The sequence below is a fragment of the Cheilinus undulatus genome, linkage group 2 (genome assembly GCF_018320785.1).
Source record: "Cheilinus undulatus linkage group 2, ASM1832078v1, whole genome shotgun sequence".
Taxonomy (NCBI): domain Eukaryota; kingdom Metazoa; phylum Chordata; class Actinopteri; order Labriformes; family Labridae; genus Cheilinus; species Cheilinus undulatus.
Window position 1 is genome coordinate 34,910,095 of NC_054866.1, and position 24,045 is coordinate 34,934,139.

The window sequence follows — 24,045 nt, forward strand, 5'->3', positions numbered from 1 at the left end:
CACTTCAGAACTCTCTAGCGCTTTGTCTCCAACCATTTCTTGGTGGTTTTTGAGGTATATTTCGGGTCACTGTCCTGCTGGAATACCCATGACCTCTGACGCAGACCCAGCTTTCTGACACTAGGCCCTACATTGTGGCCAAAAATCTTTTGATAGTCTCTAAATTTCATGATTCCTTGCACACAGTCAAGGAACCCAGTGCCAGAGGCAGCAAAACAACCCCAAAACATCTTTGAACCTCCACATTGTTTAACTGGAGGTACTGTGTTCTTTTCCTCTAGGCCTCATTCTGTTTCTGTAAACAGTAGAATGACTGAGACTGGTGGGTCCTGAGGCTAGACCAGTTGAGAACCACTTATTTAGCGTGTGCACTCAGAAGATTTAAGATGAAAAATCGTTTGAAATCGTCCTTACGTCTGTGGTCACCCACGTTTTTAAAATCCTTTAATATTTGAACATTGTCTGGTGTGTGGCCAGCCTAAGATTGTTTTTCTTACAATCTGAATGGTTGGTTGAGGAAATGGAACAAAACTTTGGCATTTTGATTGTGCTTCTCTATGCAAAGCACACTTCCTGCCCAGGATGTGCCTCCTCCTGTTAAGTGGCATTCTGCAAACAACCTATAACAGTGAGAAACTTTATTTAATAGCCCTTTTCCCCTTGTGTTCCTAAACTTTTCTAGATCATCAGCTTGCTCTAAAATCTATCTTAGTTGTGATTTCACATGTGCCTCACAGTGGGGGATTTTTTTTTCTGATTGATGGAGCCGTCAGGAGGCAGAACATGAGGAAAATAGCCAGGTTATACACACAGCTTGAAGAAACATTAGGCAGATGCTCTATTCTATAGATTTCTATAGTTTTCTCTGTACATGAGAGGTGCACTCTGAAAACACTAACTTGTTAACCTGCACACCAAAATGAAAGTCAAGCAGTGACACAGCTGAAGCAAAGCTGCCACACACCCAGACACAGAAGTGTAGTGTTTAAAACTCATCCAACATGGCAGGCAAGCAAGAGAGTCTGATGCTATCAAGATATTTTCTGCCTTTGAATCAGTGTAAATTGGAAATATTCACAGTATAATTGAATGAGTAGAAAAGGTTTTACTGGCAAGCAGAAAGGAGTGAAGAAGCTCATAGATTGCACCGGTAGCACACCAGGATACCAGCATCATCATTTGCTCACAGTGAAATTTCCTGATTATGTGCTGTGCTCACACACTGGCTCAATCTAACACATTTTTTTGAAGGGGCTTGGAGAAAAACATTGATTTAGCAGAGATAAAGAATTTGTCCCTCTGTGTTCACAAATACAGCACCAATTTCAGGAAGTTTTGTGCTTGTGTGAAAAGGGCTAAAGATTTAAAAAATCCCTGCTTCAGTTTATATGAAGGTCAAAAACTTCAGATCACTAAGACTTGTGCTTAGTTCTCCTGATACCAGTTTAATCCATCAATAACACAGCTTCTGTTTCATGCTGTGAAATCAATGGTGAGTGGGCGATCTTGATGCAGAGTTTAAAGTCTCACCAAAGATTCCACTTTTTTGTCCCCCCAGAGCACCAAACACAGCACCAAGCTGAAGCTGCACACACCACTGAGGGCTTTTACTCTAAGTGATGCCTTGTGCATGGCAATTACCCACACACAGCCCTGCATCAGACCGTGAGCTGACTTTTATGTTCACGTGAATGCGGGCCGCAGTGGCAGCTGATGACAGCTTAATTCCCGGGATGCCCCCCCTCTACCTCCTGCTGAGGCCCCGCCGTTTGTGTGAGCTGACAGGTGGAGATCAGACCGAGGAGAGACGAGTGGGAACCCACCGATTGCGCTCAGGTTTCTGGGCGCTGTGAAAAGATTTGTTCAGGCCATTCAGATCTGACAGAGTTTCCCATGTTCAGCGCTGAAGTGTTTGGAAAATCTATCTCTCTCATCTGTGAGCACAAAGCAGATAAGGCCGATGTTGTGTTTAGGTTTGCTCCTCAGAAAACTAAAGCTGCGGTGGTAAACTTTTCTCAAATAAGGTGAAGAGAGGCTTCAAACAATTACTGAGGAAAAAAAGCAGGAAGCAGGTAAAAATAGAAGAAAAATAGAAACAAGGGTAGGGAGAAGGGAAGGGGGATGAAATGAGCTTGAAAGAGGGGTGACCTCAGTTTAAAAGGGGCTGGGTAATCGAGGTTTTGGGACAACATGAGCGCCTGAGGTAAAAGGGGGCCAGAGGGAGCAGGATAAGAAGGATTAGGGGACCAGGGGAAAGAAGGTTGTAGCACTCTGATAGAGGTCAGAGCGTGCAGCAGGCAAGGCAGGGGAACCTTGTTTTTGAACATCTAATTTTAGAGATAAGTGCTGTTTTCTGAACACATATACCCAAGGAATGTGATTAATGCCATGTTGACCTTGTAAAGATGATGCTGGGCAAATCTCTCCTGAGAGCTGAAATGACATCGATGCTGTTTGTCGTCCTGCTGCTGATGAGTAACGCTGGGTTGGTCTCTGCACAGTTTAATGGATACAACTGTGATGCAAACTACCACAGCAGGTTTCCTGGTAAGAGAATTTGTTGTATTAATCTCACAATAGTGGCAGACATAATGATATTTGTTTGAGTTTAGAAAATAACTTTAACAGCTAATTCATAATTCATAACTACAGTATAACATATGAACATGGCTTCATTGTGCTTTAAGGCAATTATCAATTTTCAATACAGCTTAATTATACCTGATCAAAGATGTTACATTTTCAAACTTTTATTTACTGTTTCTATATTTATATTGCAGTAGGGTGAGGAAGTACTTATTAAAGAAAGAAAGATGTGTCGACCATCTACTAACAATCCCCTTATTATGAATTATAAATCGTTAATTAAACAATGAAAACCCTGTGGTTTTTTCCGTAAAGCAGTTGGTCTAGTCCAGGGGTGTCCAAACTATGGCGCGGGGGCCAAATGCGGCCCTTTGTCCATTTTTAATTGGCCCCCAGCAAACTCTAAAACATAAATGAAAAATGACCCACATTACAACATAACGCTCGTGCTTGACTGTAAGTTTTACCTGTGTTTTCTTATTGACAGAAAAGAATATTTTTGTGTCACCTTGGGGGCTCATCCGGGAAGGATGAAAAAAACTATACTTGTAGCCAATAAAAAAACTGTAAACAATGATTCTTTAAACAAACATTTTGACATGATGATTACTGACATTATTGCATCTTTTTGTGACATACAATCTTTACCTAATTTGGACTTGATTGACTAACTTTGATATCTTAAAGGAGATGTATATGAAACTGGCCCCACCATCCTTCAGATCTTTTGTATGTGGCCCTCAGTGGAAAAAGTTTGGACACCCCTGGTTTAGCCTTAGGACCCATCATCACCTCTTAAACGAGCAATCCAGACCCAAATTCCTGAAAATTAAAATAATTTCACAAAGAATCCTGAAGTTTATACCATATATGGAACAAAACGTGACTGAACAAAACTTCAGGACAAGCATGTGATTATAAAAACCCTAAACAGACTTGCACGAATGCATTGTATTTTCATGTGTTCTCCATGATACATATATACATATAGGTTGTTTTCTTATTTTTGAGAAATTAAATGACAAAACCAGTTTTGTTTCCCCCCAGAAAAGAAGTTAAAGGAGTTTAGATCTTGGAAAAAGTTACTTGCTTTCATGGAAAACCACAGTAATTAACTGTTTGGTTGTCTGCTAAGACCATCCATGCATCATGAACTTTGTGCCACAGTTTCTTCCAGGCATACCTTCATGACCCCCTTAAAACAGCTCTGTGACCCACTTCTGGGTCCTGACCCACCAGTTTACAACCACCATCTTATAAGGAAGTTACCACTAAATCTGACCAGAAGATAGGTTAATGGAAAGTACAGCTTTATCAAGTACTTAACTTCTGTACTCCAAAATATGACTGAACCCAATATACTTTAATTTCAGCAGGTTTATCAGCTTTTTTAAAGTAAAAGTTTATTTAATAAAATAACTTTCAGCTTACTTAAAGTCCATTAAATATGATCACTTGCTTCTAAAATTGTACCTGCTGCAAATATATTTTTCTAAATTACATGTAATTTAGTTTAAATTAGGAAAAATAATTTTACTTTGCAAAATTTTTTAGACATTTAGCTACCTTATTGAATTGACTTTAACTAACAATATTTAAGGCAGGGGTGTCTAAACTATGGCCAAATGAAGATTGCAGTCCATTTTTGATTGGCTCTCAGCAAATTCTTGATATGACATGAAACATGGTTCACATTTGAACATGAAGATTGTGCTTGACCGTATTGAACTTTGTAGCTTCAGCACAAAGCATTGCTACCATGTTAATTGTATACCAAAATATTTTGACAAAAAAAGTATTTATGCATTTTTGTGACTAATTTTGGACAACACTGTAAATAGCAAACACATCTGCAGTCAAAATAATAACAATAACTTGATTTATAACTCCCTGATGGATAACAGCAACAAACGGCACTACCAAGAACATTTCAGGGGCAGAGCCAGTGGTAGCCAGGACCAGACAGGGCCCTCTGAAATCTGATTGGCCTCCCCAAAATCCTGAAAATCCTCAAAGTGGCATCACCAGCCTTATATATTTATGTATGTTGCCTTCAGTGGAAAAAGTTTGGACACCCCTGATTGAAGGGATATTCATAATAAAAAAGAGGGATGTCCTGTACAACTAAGACATAACTTCTGTATAGAGCAGGGGCCAAAATACAGTTCAGGACACTTAGGTCATCGTCAGTTTATTTTTAATTGTTTGGTGCAAAAACATCCCAGAACTCAGTGGTGTGAAGAAGGGAGGGGGGGCGGTCGCCCCCCCATTGTGGCCCAATTGTTGAAAAACACACGCTGGAGTGCCCTCTTGGGAGCCAAAATGCATGTTAAAGTGCCCTCTTGGGAGGCAAAACGCATGCTAAAGTGCCCTCAAGAGCCAAAATGTGTGCAAAAGTGCCCTCTTTGGAGCCAAAACACATGCTAAAGTGCCCTCTTGGGAGCGAAAACACACGCTAAATTGCCCTCTTTGGAGCTAAAACGCATGCGAAAGTGCCCTCTTGGTTGGCAAAACACAATAAACTGCCGTCTTGGGTGGAAAAAACACACCAAACTGCCCCCTTGGCTGGTTAAAACATGATAAACTGCCCACTTGGGTGGCAAAAAGGTGTGCTTAAGTGCCCTTCTCATTGGCAAAACACAATAACTGCCCTCTTGGGTGAAAAAAAAAACACTTAATTGTCCTCTTGGCTGGTTAAAACATGATAAACTGCCCTCTTGGGTGGTAAAAGCGCGTGCTTAAGTGCCCTCCCGGTTGGCAAAACACAACTGCTCTCTTGGGTGAAGAGAACACACTAAACTCCAAAAGACCATTAGGACCAAGAAATTCTATAAAACACTACTGTTACAATGACTTTTATGTTGGGCCCTTTTTTGATCTATATTGAGCCAGAACTATATCTCACAGAACCAGTTTGGATTATCTGGTGCTAATATGGTGTTAAAATGCACTAGAATACAGGAAATGGCATCTACTTAACTGAAAATGTTCTGGGGGAAGACCCCCAGACCCCCTAGGGATTTATTTGTTTATGTATGTATGTTCTTCACAGTCCAACATTGAATCTACACAGTTCTTGTGGATGCTGATCCTAACTACAAACTAACTTGAGTAGTCTGTCTAGTTAGTCTGTTTTAAGGCTATATAATGTGCCATTTGTATAACATATAAACATGTCTAAAGTGCCCTTGAAAACACGGGAAACTTTGTGCCCTCGTCAGTTGTTAGAATGTGCTGTATGTGGCCTTTTTTTTCTTTTCACCCCTGCCCTTGAAAAAGTCTGTGCATGCCACTGCTGGAACCGTCAGATTTCAAGGCTGATTCTGCTCTTATTTATTTAGATTGATTAGTAAGAATTTATTTGAAGGGGTCTGTATAAGTCTAACATGACACTGTCATTCATTTACACTGTGCCAGTGTAAATGAATGTTGTCATTAAGTTTCATTCAGTCCATTATGTCTCCTTTAATGCAAAGTTGACATTGTTTGATCCCCTTTAACCTCTTAGTAGAGTAAGTACATGCTGCAGCCAGCCGTCTTAGAATAGCATAAAGACTAGAGGCAATAAGGGAGACTGGAATTAGGTCCAGTTTTTGCTTATGTGGCTCTCCAGAAAAGGAAAAAACCTGCAGGGCAACCAGACAAAGAGCAACACTTCCCCTCCTGATTTGGGATGTTCAGTGGTGTAGTGGTGAGTGTAGAAGTGGGTATGCTCTTAAATTATTTCATTAAAGGTGACATAATTGATTGAATGACACTTAAGATCATCCTAATCACCTATAAAAGCCTAAACCATATATATATATGTGATTATAATGTTCTTTCATTTATGTTTGTCTGTTTGTTTTTTGTTGGCTTTATCTACTGTAATCTCCATTTATAAGTGTCTGTATTGTTTTTCTGCATTGTTCAGTGTCTTTAAGTTTTATGAAAAGTGCTTTATAAAAAATTTATTATTATTATTAATAATAACAACATTCATAAGAATTCATAAAGCCTCCTTTATATGAATGACAGGTCATGTATTAGTATTAGTTTTAGTAGTGTGGGTAAATAATTTAGAAAAGGAAACCAAATTTTAACAAATAGATAATTTTTTCCTTTTAAAACAGCCTGAAGTTGTTCATGAGGAAGGTTGTTAAAAATCTCTCTGCACCAAAGCTTAACACTGTGTGAGACATCCATGATCCAATTGTGCAAAACGCACTTCCGAGCAATCAAAAGCAGCTTTTCAAGAAGTTTATAGTATGATGCAGGGAGGCGCAATTCTCTAGAGGAAAGTCCTAAAAGGAAAACACCAGGATCTTTTTAATTTTGATTTTGAATATCACACTTATTTCTTTGGAAATGAGGGTCCAAAATTTTGAGATTAGTTTGCACTCCCAGAAGCGGTGAAAATATGTCCCTCTTTCAGAGCAGCACTTAATACACAGAGGGGAGATAGAGGGATTTATTTTGTGTAGTATGACTGGAGTAATATGCAACCTATGCAAAATCTTGTACTGAGTCTCCCGCAGTCTGTTACATGTGAATGTTGATCTAATCAGAGTGATGGCTGTCTGCCAATCATCCTCAATATATGCAGTGTCCAAGTCTCTTTCCCATTTATGAGAAATATTTGGCAATTCTTATGTCCGAGGCACCAAGCAGAGAATAAAATGATGATATAAAATCTTTATCGTTTTGATGCTCCAAAATAAATGTCTCTATATCATTACGGTATATTAAGAGAGAAGGAAATGACCCGGGAAGATACAAAATGCCTTATTTGCAGGTAACCAAAAAAATGTGGATTAGGAATATCAAATATCTCCTGTAACTGCTGGAAGGATAGTAAAACATTATCTTTGAATAAGTCACCCAATACCTGGATCCCTTTGTCACGCTATGAAGAGAATAGAGATGAGCTGATGCCTGCAGGGAAGTCAGGATTTTGGACTATAGGAAAAAGCGGGGATTTCATGTTTTTAATTTCAAGATATTTAACTATGTCATGCCACACTCTAACAATACTGAAGATGCATATATATATTTTTAATCGCTTTCATGGCATGCTTTATTGTTTTGCTCAGCACACTCTGATTAAGCCACTGCAGCAACCCCCTGCAGCCTCAGTGATGAAGAGTACACCACTGCTCTTAAATGTGCTTATTTCACTTAAAAAAAAACACATAGACAGATCTGCGGACAAGTCAAAAGTCATCTGCACTTTATTTTTAACTTTTCACTGTTCTCTTATTTCTTTTTCAAACCATAAAAAGTTCCTTTTCTGTGGTTAAGTTGCTGTCATAATCTTAGATCTGCCCCAACAGGAAATTACTCTTGAGTCTTGTCCCGAAACACTCCTGATTCACTACATAGTGCACTATATAGTGAATGCACCATTTTGTATTGGTATACACTAGTTATAAACTATGTAGTGTACTCCTTATCTCTCACAACCCACTGTAAAATGTAGTGACCAACCGATGGTCACTAGTCCTAACCTGACACGTCAGATGGATGTGTTTCACACATCCATCTGGAAAACCACTCATATACAGCGTTTGGGAAAGGGCAGAGGCTTTGAAAAAAGAAATCAGAGTGTGATTGGATTAACATTCTGTCTGTCAAATCTTTATCGACCAATCAGAGCAACAAAACACGTGACGTAGCCACTTCAGAGGTATGCCCCTACTGAGTAATAACTCCATATAAAACTGCATAACCTGAACCATGGAGACTTTGGACATGGCAGTACACGACTTTTGTTGTTTTTGAAAAGAAAACAACTCACTGCTGTTCTTTGTTCTTCTTTTAACAAAGAAATGTCGTCAAGTTCTGATAAAACTGGTGCTTTAGCAGCATCTACACTAATCTCTTCTGTACTGCACCGGCCTCTTGTTGCTGCTTGCTTACGTCATGACCCCGTCGCACCAGAGAGTACAGCCCCTTGACACCCTAACTGATTGGTCCTGTCACCCTAACTGGGCCAACACAGTTCAGACAGGAGCTTTGCAAGATGGATTTGCCAGTGAGAAACACGGAAATGGCCGAATCCATCTGCTTTGCAAGGTTACACTAGCCCAGCATTGCAGTACAAAGCTTCAATGAGTAGAAAGTAACATCTGATTGCTTTAGTACATGACACAGGGACAAGAGGAGCACAACACAAGACAGTTTTTAACCAAAATATGTTACCTGTAATAAAATACTAAGAAATCAAAACGGAGTATCCTTTTTCCGCTATGATGATAACAGACATGAGACCATCATCTTCATGCACAAAACAAATAATACTGCACTGAAATATGTTGGATTATTTTGCCTAAAAAGTCACAAAACCAACGCCATTCTCATGGTTATCTCAAGCAGTTGTTATATGTTCTGATTGTGAGACGGTGATGACACCACTCTCCCAAGTAGTGTCTGAAATAGTTTTTGTTTTGTGCAGTGAAGAGTGTGTGGTGTGGACTCAACCTAGGTTTGAGAAAATACAGAATTAACAAAGAAATTCTGAGATTGATCTCCATTAAATATTTTATAGTTTGGCATCCATTTTTTTTTTCCATAATATAGTTATTCAGCCATTATGGCGAAAACCCTCCTATGACAAGTCTGTGACTAGGAACACACAATGTTGGATTTTTGCTGAGATATGATATACCAATATGCCAACATTTCAAGACTTATTTTAGCCAATAATAATAATAATAATAATAATAATAATAATAATAATAATAATAATAATAGCTTGGATTTATATAGCGCCTTTTACAAGACCCAAGGTCACTTTACAGAAGAGTGGAAAACAAGACAACACAAAAGACAAACACTAAGTTGAGTGTATGTAGGGGGCAGGTTCAGGAGAGACTGTGAGCTGTGGTGAACAGGTGGTACTTGAGGAGTTTTTTTAAAAGTGTCCAAGGATGGAGCATTGCGGATGTTTTCAGGAAAGGAGTTCCAGAGGATGGGGGCTGTAGTCCTGAACGCTCTGTCTCCATAGGTGCGAAGTTTGGTGGTGGGAACTGTGAGAAGGCCAGCGTCTGAGGATCGGAGGCTACGGACTGGGGTATATGGATGAAGGAGGTCAGAGAGGTACTGAGGGGCAAGGGCATGAAGGGATTTGTAAGTGAGGAGGAGGATTTTGAATCTAACTAAGAACCAGTGGAGGTGGATGAGGGTAGGGGTGATGTGCTGCCAGGGCCTAGTACGGGTGAGAACCCTGGCAGCAGAGTTTTGGATATATTGGAGCCTGTCAGGGCTTTGTGAGGTACCCCAGACAGGACTCCAATACAGTAATCCAAACTAGAGCTGATGAATGAGTATATGAGTGTCTAAGTGAACTGAGTCTGTGAGTGATTATCTGAGTCTGGAGATGTTCTTTAGATAGAAAAAGGCAGTTTTACTCACAGATTTCATAGAAGGCTAGAAGGAGAGGGTGGAGTCCATGATGATGCCCCGGTTTCAGACCTTGGAGGATGGGCGGAATATTGATATACAACTTTTTTATGATCATAAATATCTTATATATACAGTACATATTACAATTTTACAATTTTTGAGATTAATCTCAGGATTTCTGTTGTTAATCGGGATTAATCGCAACCTTCTTATCCCATTCTAATATTCCTCTATTTTTTAATTTCAGTCTGTTTTTGGGAATATGTGAACAGTAAAAAGTGAATGTTTGTTAACACAAGGTACAGATGATTTCTAACTTTTCCTCTCAGCTGTCTGAGTTTTTAAAGTGAATTGAGAGGTCAAGGAGTAGTGGTGGTCTTATTTTACATCAATGTGGCTGCAGAGAGACACTGCAGTGGCTTAACCAGAGTTTGTTGAAGGCAGAAATAAAGCATGCAATTAATCACAATTAAAAAATACAAGTGCACTTATTGTGGGTATGAGTTAATCACAATCAATACAACTAATTAATCTTGACAGCAATAATATAAATTGCACAATTTTTTGTCGTACATATTGGCAAACTGTTTATTTGCTGATATGTATGACTTCTGTAGAAGCGGACAATAATTTTCCTATCAGCTGGTATCCATACTTTAAGATCTGTTCATCCTGATTTCATGCTGATAATATTGTTCGTTCACTCAACAAGTAACATTTCAAAGCCTCCTGGATTTCTTCTGTTATTAATCATCTAAAATTGCCCAAATAAAGACCACAGACAAAATAACTTTTACTTGATGAATACTTGATGGATATTGGCAGACTTTATCACCCACGTCATTAAAAATGGACCATATACGGTTTTAAAAAATGTTTCTAATGGATTCTCTTGTTAAACTGGCTGTCTTAGATTAATTTGAAGATGAAAACATAAAGTGTAGTGACTGGCTGGCTTCTCTCAAAGCCAGTCAGCATTGCCTGTGTCTATTACTTATGAAGCAGAGCTGTGATGAAGCTTCCTGGGATTTCAAGTCTTTTTTAAGCACACAGTGTTTCAATCACTGGGATTTTTAGGAACCTGGATTTCATGGCACTAGAGTCCTGGGGGAGGGAGTTCGGTCTAGCCATCAAATCAGGGACTATTTGACCCCTGGGATGTCTGTCGAACCATTGTAAGAAAAGAAAGCAGCTGTTCTCTGGGTCTCAAAGCTTTGCAGCCTGTTTCAGTGGAATTGCAGCATACAAACTTTGACCTACATCATTTTTGCTGGTTTTTCATTTGCATTCATCTCTTTATACCTTCATTTTTGGACACTTACTTATCAAAGCCAACATAACTGCCTAGTTAAATCTCATGCATTTGTATTGGCTGTTAAGGATGAGGGATCATGAATGACTAAACTATGTTTCTAATCCTCTTTTTCTTCAGGAGAGCGGGACATCAGCGTTTACTGTGGGGTTCAAACAATTACTTTAAAAGTCAACTTCTGCCCTGTGCTGTTCTCCGGCTACTCTGATGCAGATTTGGCCTTGAATGGTCGCCACGGTGACTCCCAATGCCGCGGCTTCATCAACAACAACACCTTCCCCACGGCAGTCCTGTTCAGCATCAGTCTGAGTACCCTGGAGGCCTGCGGGAACAGCCTGGTGGTAATGAATACACAAACCAGAGATAATATAATCAATGAGCAGCCTCATCATGCTGTGTACTGACCGAGCAGAAAGCTAAGTGACATGGCTGAGATGTTTCTCTCTGCAGGTCAGCACAGCCTATGGGGCCAACGCCTATGGGAACATGTCTCTGGTACAAATTGGGAATGTCTCCGGCTATATCGACACGCCTGACCCTCCGACCATAATCAGCTACCTGCCTGGTTTGTTGTATAAATTTAGCTGCAGTTACCCACTGGAATACCTGGTCAATAACTCACAGCTGGCATCGTAAGTTGTCTTTGAAAGAAATCCCACAGAAATGTGACAGTATGATCTTAAAAGACAAGCTTTGGATTAAGTGAAGAATAAATTAAGAATTATTTATTGTTCTCCTAAACTACAGTGACAATTAAGCGGTTGGCTTAAAACCTGAGTGGGTTTTTGTCTGATTGTATTATGAAAGCCATTTGTTTTACCGTATGCATGTTTCCCTAATGACTCCAATGTTAATTTATATGCATACATTTCCCTTTAACTTTTGTCTTTTGACTCATAAATGCATAAATTAATGTCTGGTAGCTTTAAAGTTATACTTTATCAAATATTAATTCCATATTTATTGGGCAAACATCTGAAATCCATGTGTTGAATTGCTCCACAGCTCCTCTGCTGCTGTCTCCGTCAAGGACAGCAACGGTACATTTGTGAGCACGTTGAGCATGATTCTGTACAACGTGAGTACACAACTGCTGTGTTTCTGAAACGTGTTTTTTGAAAGACCCAGTAAGAGATGTATTAGGATAAACTGCATGAGAAAATGGGCTCATGACTTAAAAGTCAAGATGGAATTTTCTTAAAATTAAATTATTAGGTAAGTGTATCTAAAAAGTATTTACCCTCTTGGATGTTTTACACTTTTATTGATTGTATGAATTAATCATGGTCAATATATTTGCCTTTTTTTTTACCAAAAAACTCTCTCTAATGTCAAAGTGAAAACAGATGCTACAAAGTAATGTCAATTAAATAAACATATTTAAATTAAAATAAATGATTGCATAAATATTCACCCCCTTTAAAGTGACCGACCTAATTCAACAGAAGTCCAGTTGATGCTAGTAGTCTTACAATTAGTGAAATGAAGATCACCTGAGTGCAGTGAATGTGTCTCAAGTGATTGTAAAAACACCTGTGTCTGGGAGATAATCAGTATTCCTGGCTTATGTTACACCATGAAGACAAAAGAACACTCTAAGAAACTCAGAGAAAAGTACAAGTCAGGGGATGCATACAATAAAATTTCCAAGACACTGAACATCCGCTGAGTTCAGTTAAATCTATCATCAAGAAATAAAAGGAATATAGCACATCTGCCTAAATCAGGTCAAGACAAGACAATACATGGTGATGTTGAATAAGTTATAAGCTTCAGTAGCTGAGATGGGAGACTCTACATACAACTGTTGCCCGGGGTTTTCACCGGTAAAAGCTTTACGAGAGAGTGGCAAAGAGAATAAGCCACTGTTGAAGAAAACTCATATTAATATTGAGTAGAGTTTGCCAAAAAGCATGAGGGAGACTCCATGGTCAAGCTGAAGAACATTCTTTGGTCTGATGAGACCAACACTGGGCTGTTTGGACATCAGACAAGACGTTTTGTTTAGCAGACACCAAACACACGACATCACCACAAACACACCATCCCTGATGTGAAGCACAGCGGTGGCAGCATCATGCTGTGGTGATGTTTCTCAGCAGCTGGTCCTGGAAGGCTTGTAAAGGCAGAGGGTTAAATGGAGGGTTAAATAATCTTATACAGTCAGCAGGAGAACTACAGCTTGGGAGAAGATTTGGGAGTTGCGAAAGCTACACAGACATGGTTTAAACACAATAAGGTGAATGTTCTTGAATGGCCGAGTCAAAACCCAGACCTCAGTCCAAAAGAGAATATGTGGCTTGACTTGAGAGAGGCTGTTTATGCCCGATCCCCATGCAGCCTGACCGAGCATGAGCAGATTTGGAAAGAAGAATGGAGTAAAATTGCTTTGTCCAGATGAGACCACAGTCTCAGTGCTGTGAATGCAGCCAAAGGTGCACCTACTAAAACTGACTTGATGGGGGTGAAAAGTTATGTGATCACTTATTTTACATTACACATTTTCAATTAAGTGACATTTGTAGAATTCTGTGTCACTTTGACATTTAAGAGCTTTTTTGTCAATAAAGGAAAACTATATTGACCATAATTAATCTATAAAATCAACAAAAGGGTGAAACATCTGGGGGGATGAATACTTTGTCAGTGCCCACTTAGAAAGTCAAAATACAGAGGGAGAAATGTAAATAACATATATCCTTACAAGTCTGGTTTATATTTTTCTTTTTGTAGACATGTTCCATAAAGACAGAAAACAATTCTAAGTTTTATCAATAGTAAAGGTTAAAGTAGGTATTGTGGTGTATCTCTAAATGTTTGTGTAGCTGAATGCAGCATTCACTAGCTCCAATGCTAAGTAGAACACAGATGTGTTATTTGTGCTTACAATAGCATCAGCAAATGCCCTCTGTACATTTTACATTTTCTAATATATACATACATTTTTAATGACTTTAATGAATAAAGTTCTCTGTAGGTACGATTCATAGCTTTCATGTGATGTCACACTCGTGGGGCCGCCCACTGGAAGGCAAGAAAATCGTTCTACTGCTACACTCTGTAGAGGAGCTGATGGTCTCCGTTGCCACCCATGCCTTTAGCCTGTTTTATTATTTTCTTTTTTATAAAAGAAGCTTGTTGTTAAATTGGAAACACTAACCGATAGGGAGACAAGCCTGGGTTTAAAAATTTTACAGAGCTTCATCAGAGAAAGACAACCCAGAGAGGAGCCAATGGTGGATTAATGCCCTTAGATGCTACGCTGCCATTGTAGGTTACAATGGACAGTAGCATCAAACAGCCCTCTTGTAATCCAGACATCATGCTGATGGTGATCCTTACAGCCTACCTTGGTCGACTGTGAATGGATCGTTGGTTCTGAAAGCTATGAATTGAACTTGGTAGTGAGGGCTGCAAAGTTACAGTGGCCTTGCTATAATTAAAGGTTTAACTGACATATTGAAATGATCGAACCACCAGAACTCTTATCCAAAAACTCATATCACGACTGAGCCTCTATAAATTTCCAGCTACAATATTACTTGTTTTAAGTTAGTAACATTTCTTCTCTAATTTCTCTTAAATCTTACAGGATTCAACATACAATCAGCCTCTCTCCATTCCAATGGCTGGACTGGCTCTGAAAACCAGAGTATTTGCTGCTGTTAAAGCCACAAACTTAGACAAACGGTATAATATAACTGCTGATTTTTACAACTGTTGTAGGGGTTTTTAGACATCTCAGTTCTTTAAACATATATTGGATATGGTGCAAACATTTTGCCTTCAGAAAAATCATTTCTTTGAAGCAGATATTACATTTTGGTCAGTTACCACATTTTTTCCCACCATCAATTTTACTGATTTAGTCCTTTTTCCTACAGTTTTCTTAGCTTCATTATGCCATTATAGTATTATTCTGCATAAAGGCGCCAGTCTGTGTCAGAGAAATCCTGGATCTCTACTTTCCCATGTGCAGTTAGATCTCTATCCTCCATCCCGTCTCACAGTGTTGTCGTCCTGCAGGTGGAACATCTTGATGGACTACTGTTATGCGACCCCCTCAGGGAATCCTAATGATGAACTCCGCTATGACCTTTTCTTTGGGTAATCTCACTTCTTTTCCTGCTCAAAATGATGACTTGATAAACCACAAAAGACAGCCATTACCTATTCAGACTCCCCAAACGGCTTATCCCCTGTGAAAGCTACTTTTTCTTCTCCATGACTGCTTAAGCAAAAACTCTACACATCAAATCTGTCATTTTCATGCATGCACTTATGTCTGTGTCTTCTACCTGTTTGTTATACATAGCTGCTACAAAGACCCACAGACGACAGTGTTTGAGAACGGTAAGAGCCAGATGGGGCGATTTTCCTTCGAGGTTTTCCGTTTTGTCAAACATAGACATCAGAAGATGTCAACTGTGTTTTTGCACTGCGTCACGAAGTTGTGCCGAGCGGACGACTGCATCATGCTCATGCCGGTTAGTCTAAGAAAATCAGAAATCTCTATTTCTGACTCTACATATTCACTCATCTCAGTGAGGACTAAAATCACTTAACACATGTGAGTTGCAGATTTGTGGACGACGGCGGAGGCGAGATGAGGGCCCTGATTCTCCACCAGCAGCATCGGGGAACACTGTCATCACTGCTGGACCAATAATCACCAGGAGTGGTATGAGCACGTTCAACACGTTCAAAATGTTTAAACAATTTTTATTTACCGGAGAAGAAATTGAGCAATTATAATCAATGTAATAATAATGTAATAATTTAATGTGTTGCTGCTTTCCTTTGACATGATAATGAAAACTAGGTTAGCCTAGCCTCATTAACACCAAATTACAACCTCCAGTGTTAAAACAAAAAAGGAAGCCAATGCAGAAGTGCAATAATCTGCAGTTCCTCAAATGTCCACTTGAGGCTTGTTGCAGAAGTCCTGGAAGTCGCATACACACTCATTCAAAAATGCCAACATTTTACAGCCTTGCTCAGCAAACTCATTTAGTCTGGATATCTTATGTCTTATTGGCACAAACTGTAGGCTTTTTTATTTACTTAGCTGCTCTGATTTTATGAACTATGAGTTATTTATAATCAAATGTGTCACTGTAATGACAGACAAAAACCATCAGGCTGATACCGTGTAACTGTCTCAGCTTTAGCTCTTTGCCTGGTGGTTAAGAAACATTTCTTCTGTGGTAATTTAAGGGTTTCAGTAATTTGGAGGACCAAGGCAAAGACTGATGTGGGGCCCTTTCCTATTTAGCTGTAAGCAATCATAGCAAGTGAACAAAATATGATGAAGCCTCTTTTCAGGTAACAATGGTTACAAATAAATAAACATGGGCGTGCAGATGGTCGAGTGGTTTGAGGCGCTATCCACGTACGTGGGCGGTCCGAGTTCGAATCCGGCCTGTGGCCCTTTACCACATCCCTCCCTGCTCTCTTCCCTGTTTCTGAGTCTATCCACTGTCCTTCCTTTATCCAATAAAGGCATAAAAAGCCCCAAAAACAAATAAATAAACACCACATAGCCACAGTACACGCTGACCACCCTGTAGAAAAGCATCCTAGCTCAAACACTGTATCTGGATTATTAGGAAGCTAAGTTTTATTTCCAGTACTACAAAAAAAGACACATGCATCAAAATAAATTCTGTTGCTAATCTTTGCCACATCAAAGACCATCATTTCAAAAAATATCCCAGCCTCCATCATGTCCTACATCAAGGGTGTCCAAACTATGGCCAAATGTGGCCAGCAGCCCATTTTTGATTGCCCCCCCCCCCCAAAAAAAAATTCTTTAAATTGCATTAAATATGGCCCTCAATAGAGCATGAAGCGTGTGCTACACTGTATTATTCTTCTTAGTTCCAGCATAAGGCAGTGCTACCATGCTTTTACTGTAAACAAACATTTTGACAAGGATTTATAGCTGTTTTGAAGACTTAACTGAGACAACACTATAAATAGTAAAAATATTGGCAACCAAAATAATAAAGATATCTTGATTTATAATGCCCTAATGGAGCACAGCAGCAAATAGCCGCACCAATGCCGTTCCAGGGCGGGGCCAGTTGTAGCCAGAGCTGAATAGGGCCCCCTGAAATCTGATTGGCTTCCCCACAATCCTTAAAATGATTGGCCAATTTCCTTGTCAGCCATCAACTAGCCATTTAAGCATACCCAATCACTGATTAACTCGACCAACATTGGACTGGTTTTACTAACATTAATATCGAGGTGAGATAAAAGTGGCCCCACCATCCTTATAAATTTCTTTATGTGGCCCCTAATGGAAAAAGTATGGATACCCCTGTCCTATATAGAAATAACTCATTTTTATATAGAACAGTAACACCATGTATTCAGACTGTCATTGAAAGGGTTGAAATCTGGGAAAATAATTGAATATTTTGTTGTTTTGATCAGGACTGAGGTTGATTAAAAGATTGAATCCAGAAAAAGGGGGAAAATGAATGTTATATTTTTATGGCAGTTTTTATAAGTGGACTTGGAAGTGGATTTTGTTCAAAATCTCCATAATATTCGAATATTTGGCCGTTTGGTTCAGGACTGAAGTTGATGAAAATAATTAAGCACACATTTTTTTATTAATGTTTTTCATGGTGGACCTTTTTGTCTATGAATGGCTTAATAGGAGAGTGCATTTGAATGATTTTAGGAGGTTAGGTGTATCCTCGCTGCTGCTCCATATTTAAGTGTTAATCAGTCTCTATGTTTAACTCTTAGCAAGAAATAGTAGAAATCATAATTTAAAAAATATGATCCATGATTGACTGCATATTTAGTTAGGGTAATCACTCAAAAGGGAAATTAATAGTTTATGCAAAAACTTCTCTAATAATCTCCTTTTATTTGTTTTCAGATGAAACTCCTGTCAACAATTCCCAACTTGGTAAGTTCCCTTATGCAATTTTAAAAACATGGAAAGGTTTAAAGTATCAGTGGTGACTAAGTCCAAGGACATCACAAAAAGGTTCCACTCTTCTTTCTGAGAGAAAGAGCACAATCTCAGGTCATGTTAAGCCCACGTCAAAGAAGATTTCTGTTTCAAGTTTCTGCTTTTCTTCACCTTTTCATCCCCCCAGCATCTGGGGCCCCCTCCCACTCAATGAACCCTGTGACCAGCACTCTGATCTCAGGCGTGGTCATCTTGGGAGGGGTCAGCGTGGGCTTCTTCCTGCTGTCGGTCCGCCTCCTGCAGAAATCTCGTCTCACAACAAGCACGGCCTCAGGTGTCTGGAACCCCGGCTTTAAATAACACCCTCCTATGATAACACCTTGGTACTGACTCTATGTGATGTACGCTAAAGGAATGTTTAATGTATATGTGTGCTCTCCCTGTGCACACGTTATTAAATCTGTACTGTATTGTTGTAGGTGTTGTGTGTTTTTGCCTTAAGTAATGGGTATAACTAAGAATCCTGGGCCCAGCAAAAAGATATCACTGGGCACCAGCCCAAGCAAACCTACTTACTACAATTAAACCAACATTATGCATATGACCCAATGAAAGCTTTAAAGACGTACAACTTTGTGCACCATCCTAAAAATTGTGGCTCTACAACAACAGAAGACATAGTTATATATTCTCAGTAACATCCCAAATCATATTTACTATTACCAAACATACTGCACATCAAGATACAGTATGCATAAGCATCTATAGAGAAGTTCCCAAAAGTATGGTTGCAAAACTAAACTAAAACTAAAATAAAATACGGCCTTTGAGTCTCCATGGATGATGTGTATGTAATTTAAAGAAGAACTTACATAGTGCCTATAAAAATAAGAGTTTACAAAGTGCTTTGACAGCCTAGAAAAATAAATCACAAGAACACGGTGGGCTCAAAAACAAGCCAATGATATAAAACAAGCTAATTAAGAAACTAAACAGGAAGCCAAAGAACTGAGAAGAAAGGGTAAAAGTATTGAAGAGCAGTTAGATAAAATGCTTGAAAAAGACACTACAGTTCCTCATGTGTAGGCACCAGCTATAGTTTGAACCCTAACCTTCACTATAGGAGGTGGCACTCTTAATCTGCCCACCTACAATGCCAACCTTTTAAAGCAGATGGATTGGCCAGTCTCCATGTCTGTCATCGGGCAAATCCATCGCTCAAAGCTCCAATCTGAAACTTTTGTGCCAGGTTTGAAAATGGACCTGACCAATCACCGTCATTTGAGGAGAATGAGGCTGTAGCCACGGGTGAGGCTAAGTTGCACTAAAGGCAGACAGCAATGACTGCTGCCAGTGTAGTGATTAGCTTGGATGTAGCTATAGTATAGTGGCAGTTTTAACTAGGCCACATTTCTTTATTAAATTAAGAGCAAAGAGCAACACTGAAGCTTCTCTTTGCAGAGATGTTTTTGCACTTCTTCCAACAGGTCTTGGTATGAGTTTGATCCACAAACAAGCTCCACCATTCATGAACTACACCAGTGCCTGTCTTTTGAGCTCATGTTAATACCGCTCATGCCTGCTGCCTCATTTTGTCTTGTTGCTCCGATTGGCCAATAATGATTGTGACAGACAGAATGTCTGTCCAATCACCTTCCAAGAATTTTTTTGAAGTCCTGTCCTCCCCAAGCCCTTAGTATGGGAGGTTTCTTAGATGAATATGAAACATATCCATGCAATGGCTATATGAAACAGTCTACATTGCTGCCTGTCAGTGATTGCTTTTTCAGGGAATATGTTCCTTTCAGTTCATCAGGGTTGTTCAAAATCCTGGTCCACATGCCGGTGAGGGAAAGCTGTAACACTAGCTCCAACCAGGAAGGCATCAGCTAGGGGTTTGAAGATCTAGAATTAACCACCGTCCTACCTCTCTATGCCTTTTTTTTTTTTTTTTTGGGGAAACATGTTCTTTCCAGATCATTAGGACAGTTCAAAATACAAGCCCACATTTCAGTGGATGAAAGCCAGAGTGCTAGCCTCTCAGGAAGGCCCAAGTTGGGCTTAGAACTTTCCTAGAATTTACTACTGCCCTGCCTGTCAGGTCTAGCTTTTCTTAGGATTCACATAAGTTCCAGTACAGAAGGGCAGTTCAAACTCTTGGTCCCTGTATGAGAGCCAGAACACTGGCTCTACAAGGTATGGCCTTGACAAGTGTTTGAACCCCAAACCCTTGCCTGTTAAGAGTTATAAACGTTCCAATACCCTATGGTAGTTTGAAATAGTAGTCCATTTTGCAGTGGGAGTTGAAGCTTCACTGCCAGCCACCACAGTGGCATTTCACTCTGGTGATTGTCTTTCAGGGTCTATGTTCCTTCCAGTACATTTGGAATACTGCAAAATAATACTTTACTTGAGAGGAAGCTGGAACACATCAGCTTTGCATGGGAAGGTCTTGGCTGGGCTTCTATTGCAGAATTGCTAACATTTTATCTTTGAATGCTTGTTTGTCTGGGTTTTTCTTCATTTAAGGACAATGGGATAGTCTAAAATCATGGCCCACACTCCTCTGGGTAAAAGCCAGAGGAGTGTAGTAATACATATTAAGGCCACGGTAGTGGTTTTACAATGCTATCCATGTGCCTTGTTCAGTAAAACACGGTTGGATTGATGGAGACTGACTGGTTGGATATCACTGGTTCACCACTTTCACGACTGATTTAGATTGAGCTAGACACAGACAAAGAAAAATGTACAGGTGTAAAAGACACAGGAGGTTAGACAAACTCAAATGAACAAGGACAGGAGGCTAAAACAATATGAACAGAACTGCTAAACTACTAGTCTCACACCAGTTGGTTTAAAGAAAGTGATCTTTGGTGTCCTCTTGGGCTGTGTCTTATATCTTAAATTGAAAAAAATGTTTGATTTCCTTAATTTTTTAAAGAAAATACATTTAGAGGCCATGCAAAAGTGTCTAAGAGCATCCAAACGATCACTACATTTGAAATCTTAGGTCTAGTTTTTTTCCAGATCAGTTTATGGTTTTCAAAAGTACTGAATGCAGCAGGAGAAAGGAAAATCAGTCCTGTCTCACACAGGAAAATACCTATTCAAGATCTGACAAAGGTTGGAATCGGACCCACAGACGATGAAGTTTTTGAAACACAAGTCAGGCTCTCTATCCAAAGAGCTACTGAGGTGAATCCCCATTGGGATAGCCAAGAGTTTTGAGACTCATTCTTTTGCATAATTGCAGCTGGGATAATGAAACTAAGTACCCATCCATTTGATGTGTGATGTGTCATTGAACCAGTGTGGGCAGGTATTCTTTAACATTCAAAGCAGCAGTTACTTTATATTCTTCCCTGCATTAATTGAACCCTTTAGCATTTAGAAGTTATCATAGTAGGCATAGCTTCAATGTAAGTGTGATGGATGATAAAAGCTCAAGAAAGGGCAGCTGACTCATGTTCTGGCACACAAGTGGGATTTGAACCAGCATCTCCAGGTAGTCACTGGCATACTTAGCAACTGCTCACCCACTGAGTTATATTCCTGTCCTGACTTTATAAAATACTTTAGAGTTTAGAAGTTATCACAGAGGGCAATTGCTCATTTTCTTTCCTTGAACTTCCTTTAGAGTTTAAGAGTAATGCAAGGTAAATGCAATGGATAATGACAGCACAGGAAGAGGGAATTCACCTTAGAATATCATGTAAAACCTCTTTTTAATTTCCATATATTCTAGATTAATGTCATACAAAGTAAAATATCAAAGACTTTTTTGTTTTATTCTTTATATTATGGCTTAAAATCAAAACTCCACCATCTCAAACTATTAATTGCAAAGGTTTCCTGATCCTTCATTTTCCACTCTACATGGTTTAGTACACACAACCACAATGATGGAGAAGACTGCTGACTTGGCAAATATCCAGAATACCATCACTGACATTCTCCACAAGGAGGGTAAGCCACAGAAGGTCACTGCTGAAAGGGCAGACTGTTCTCAGAGTCTGTATCAAATATTTATGTAAAGTTGACTTGAGATGAGGTCAGCCTTTAGAGGACTGTTAGACAAAGCAGATGCAAGAACTTAGGGGAGCTTCAAAAGGAGTGGACGGGGAAATGGGCAGCGTGTGTGTCGTCTCCTCGTGTCGAGCCAATCCTAAACCACGGAGAGCGTCATCAACGTCTCACCTGGGCTACAGACAAAAAGACCTGGACTGTTGCTAAGTGGTCCAAAGTCCTGTTTTCAGATGAAAATGAATTTTGCATTTCATTTGTAAATCAAGGTCCCAGAGTCTGGAGGAGGATCTGAGAGGCACAGACTCCAAGGTACTTTAGGTCCAGTGTTTTCAGTTTCCACAGTCAGTGATGGTTTGGGGTGCCTTGCCATCTGCTGCTGTGGTCCACTGTGCTTTATCAGGTCCAGAGTCAACACTTTCAGCCATCTACCAGGAGATTTTAGAGCACTTCATGCTTCCATCTACTGAGAAGCTTTAAGGAGACACCGATTTCCTTTCCCAGCAGGACTTTGCACCAGCTCACAATGAAGCCAAAACTACCAGAAACTGGTTTGCTGACCATGGTACTGTGTTTGACCAGCTAACTGGTCTGACCTAAGCCCCGTAGAGAACCTCTGGGGAAATGTCACGAGGAAGATGAACAACAATACAGACAGTGCCACGACTGATTGGTGCCATGCCACATCACATAGATGCAGTTATTTGTGCTAAAGGAGCACAATTACTGAGTGCATAACTGATCAGGATTTTCCAGAAAGTCAACATTTTTGTATCATAAATCCTTTTTTGGACAGGTGTTTTGTGATATTCTGATATTTTGAGATAGATGATTTTTAGATGCACCTGTATGACAGTTTTAAATGGGGTAACTTAGACATTAGGTGCAGTTGCTTATCCACTGAGCTTTCTGAAATACATTGAGACAATTCTCAAGAGATAACACTTTATCATAACAATATTTAAGTGCAAAGTAAATGCAATTGCTAATATTAGTAAAGGAACAGATTATTTGGCACAGGAAGGGATTGAACCTGTGTTAGCACGTGTACACATGCCAAGGAAGATGTAGAGAAGCACACACTATTTCAGTTTTGATAAAATAAACAGACCACTTTATACTTTCTGCTTAAACTTGTCTCTGACCAGAAGCTGTTTTAGTAACTCTAAGGCCCCTGGCAAAGACCAATATGGCAGCTTTCCCCATTTTTTCTGAAGGTAATCATAGCTGGTGAGCAAAATATTTATATAAAATGCCACAGTAGTACGAGAACACTTCATCAGCTCTTAGAAGAGCATCATCACTCAAATTCAGTACATTTAAATATTTTATCATGTCTGTAGGCCAATGCTCAGTACTGGGACAATATCCACTCTTCTTCCAGAAATCATACATTTTTATATACTGCAATTTTACCACACAGAAATCCACCAATTCTTTGTTTCAATATGTCTATATTGATCTGCCAAACTCATTTGCTTGATTAAGACGTGCAGATTTTTGAGGGGCTTGGAGCTTGCTGTAGGGTCCAAGGGTTCTCTGCAGGGGCTTTGTGGGGTCATCAAACTAAATTTTGATGCTACTTTTGACCCACTTGGCCAGTGGTGTAGAGCAGTGGTCCTCAAATGGTGTAGCAAGGCACAGTGGTGTGCCTTGAAGCAAGTCTTGATGTGCCCTGAGAATTTGTACAACCACTTTTTCCTACTACAACTTTACAACATCTTAAGCTACTGTATGTTTTAAAGACACTATTTTGTATGGATATGTATATAGTGTGCCTTGACATTTTGGCTTGTTGTAAGGC

The 24,045-nt window shown here is 39.5% G+C and overlaps 1 protein-coding gene across 1 annotated transcript; it reads left to right on the forward strand.

Moving 5' to 3' along the window:
* The first annotated feature begins 2,405 nt into the window (after positions 1 to 2,405).
* On the forward strand, positions 2,406 to 18,575 carry LOC121516746 (zona pellucida-like domain-containing protein 1). The gene is made up of 10 exons (XM_041798158.1): positions 2,406 to 2,547; positions 11,402 to 11,622; positions 11,732 to 11,913; positions 12,287 to 12,359; positions 14,874 to 14,971; positions 15,308 to 15,388; positions 15,597 to 15,768; positions 15,863 to 15,962; positions 18,180 to 18,209; positions 18,403 to 18,575. Exons 1-10 carry the CDS (start codon positions 2,406 to 2,408, stop codon positions 18,573 to 18,575), a joined length of 1,272 nt encoding a protein of 423 aa, XP_041654092.1.
* The last annotated feature ends 5,470 nt before the right edge of the window (positions 18,576 to 24,045 follow it).

Coding starts and splice junctions, on each gene's coding strand:
- LOC121516746 (XM_041798158.1), top strand. CDS start 2,406: ATGATGCTGGGCAAATCTCTCCTGAGAGCTGAAATGACATCGATGCTG. Junction 11,914..12,286: donor AATAACTCACAGCTGGCATC/GTAAGTTGTCTT, acceptor ATTGCTCCACAG/CTCCTCTGCTGCTGTCTCCG. Junction 15,389..15,596: donor CGCTATGACCTTTTCTTTGG/GTAATCTCACTT, acceptor TGTTATACATAG/CTGCTACAAAGACCCACAGA.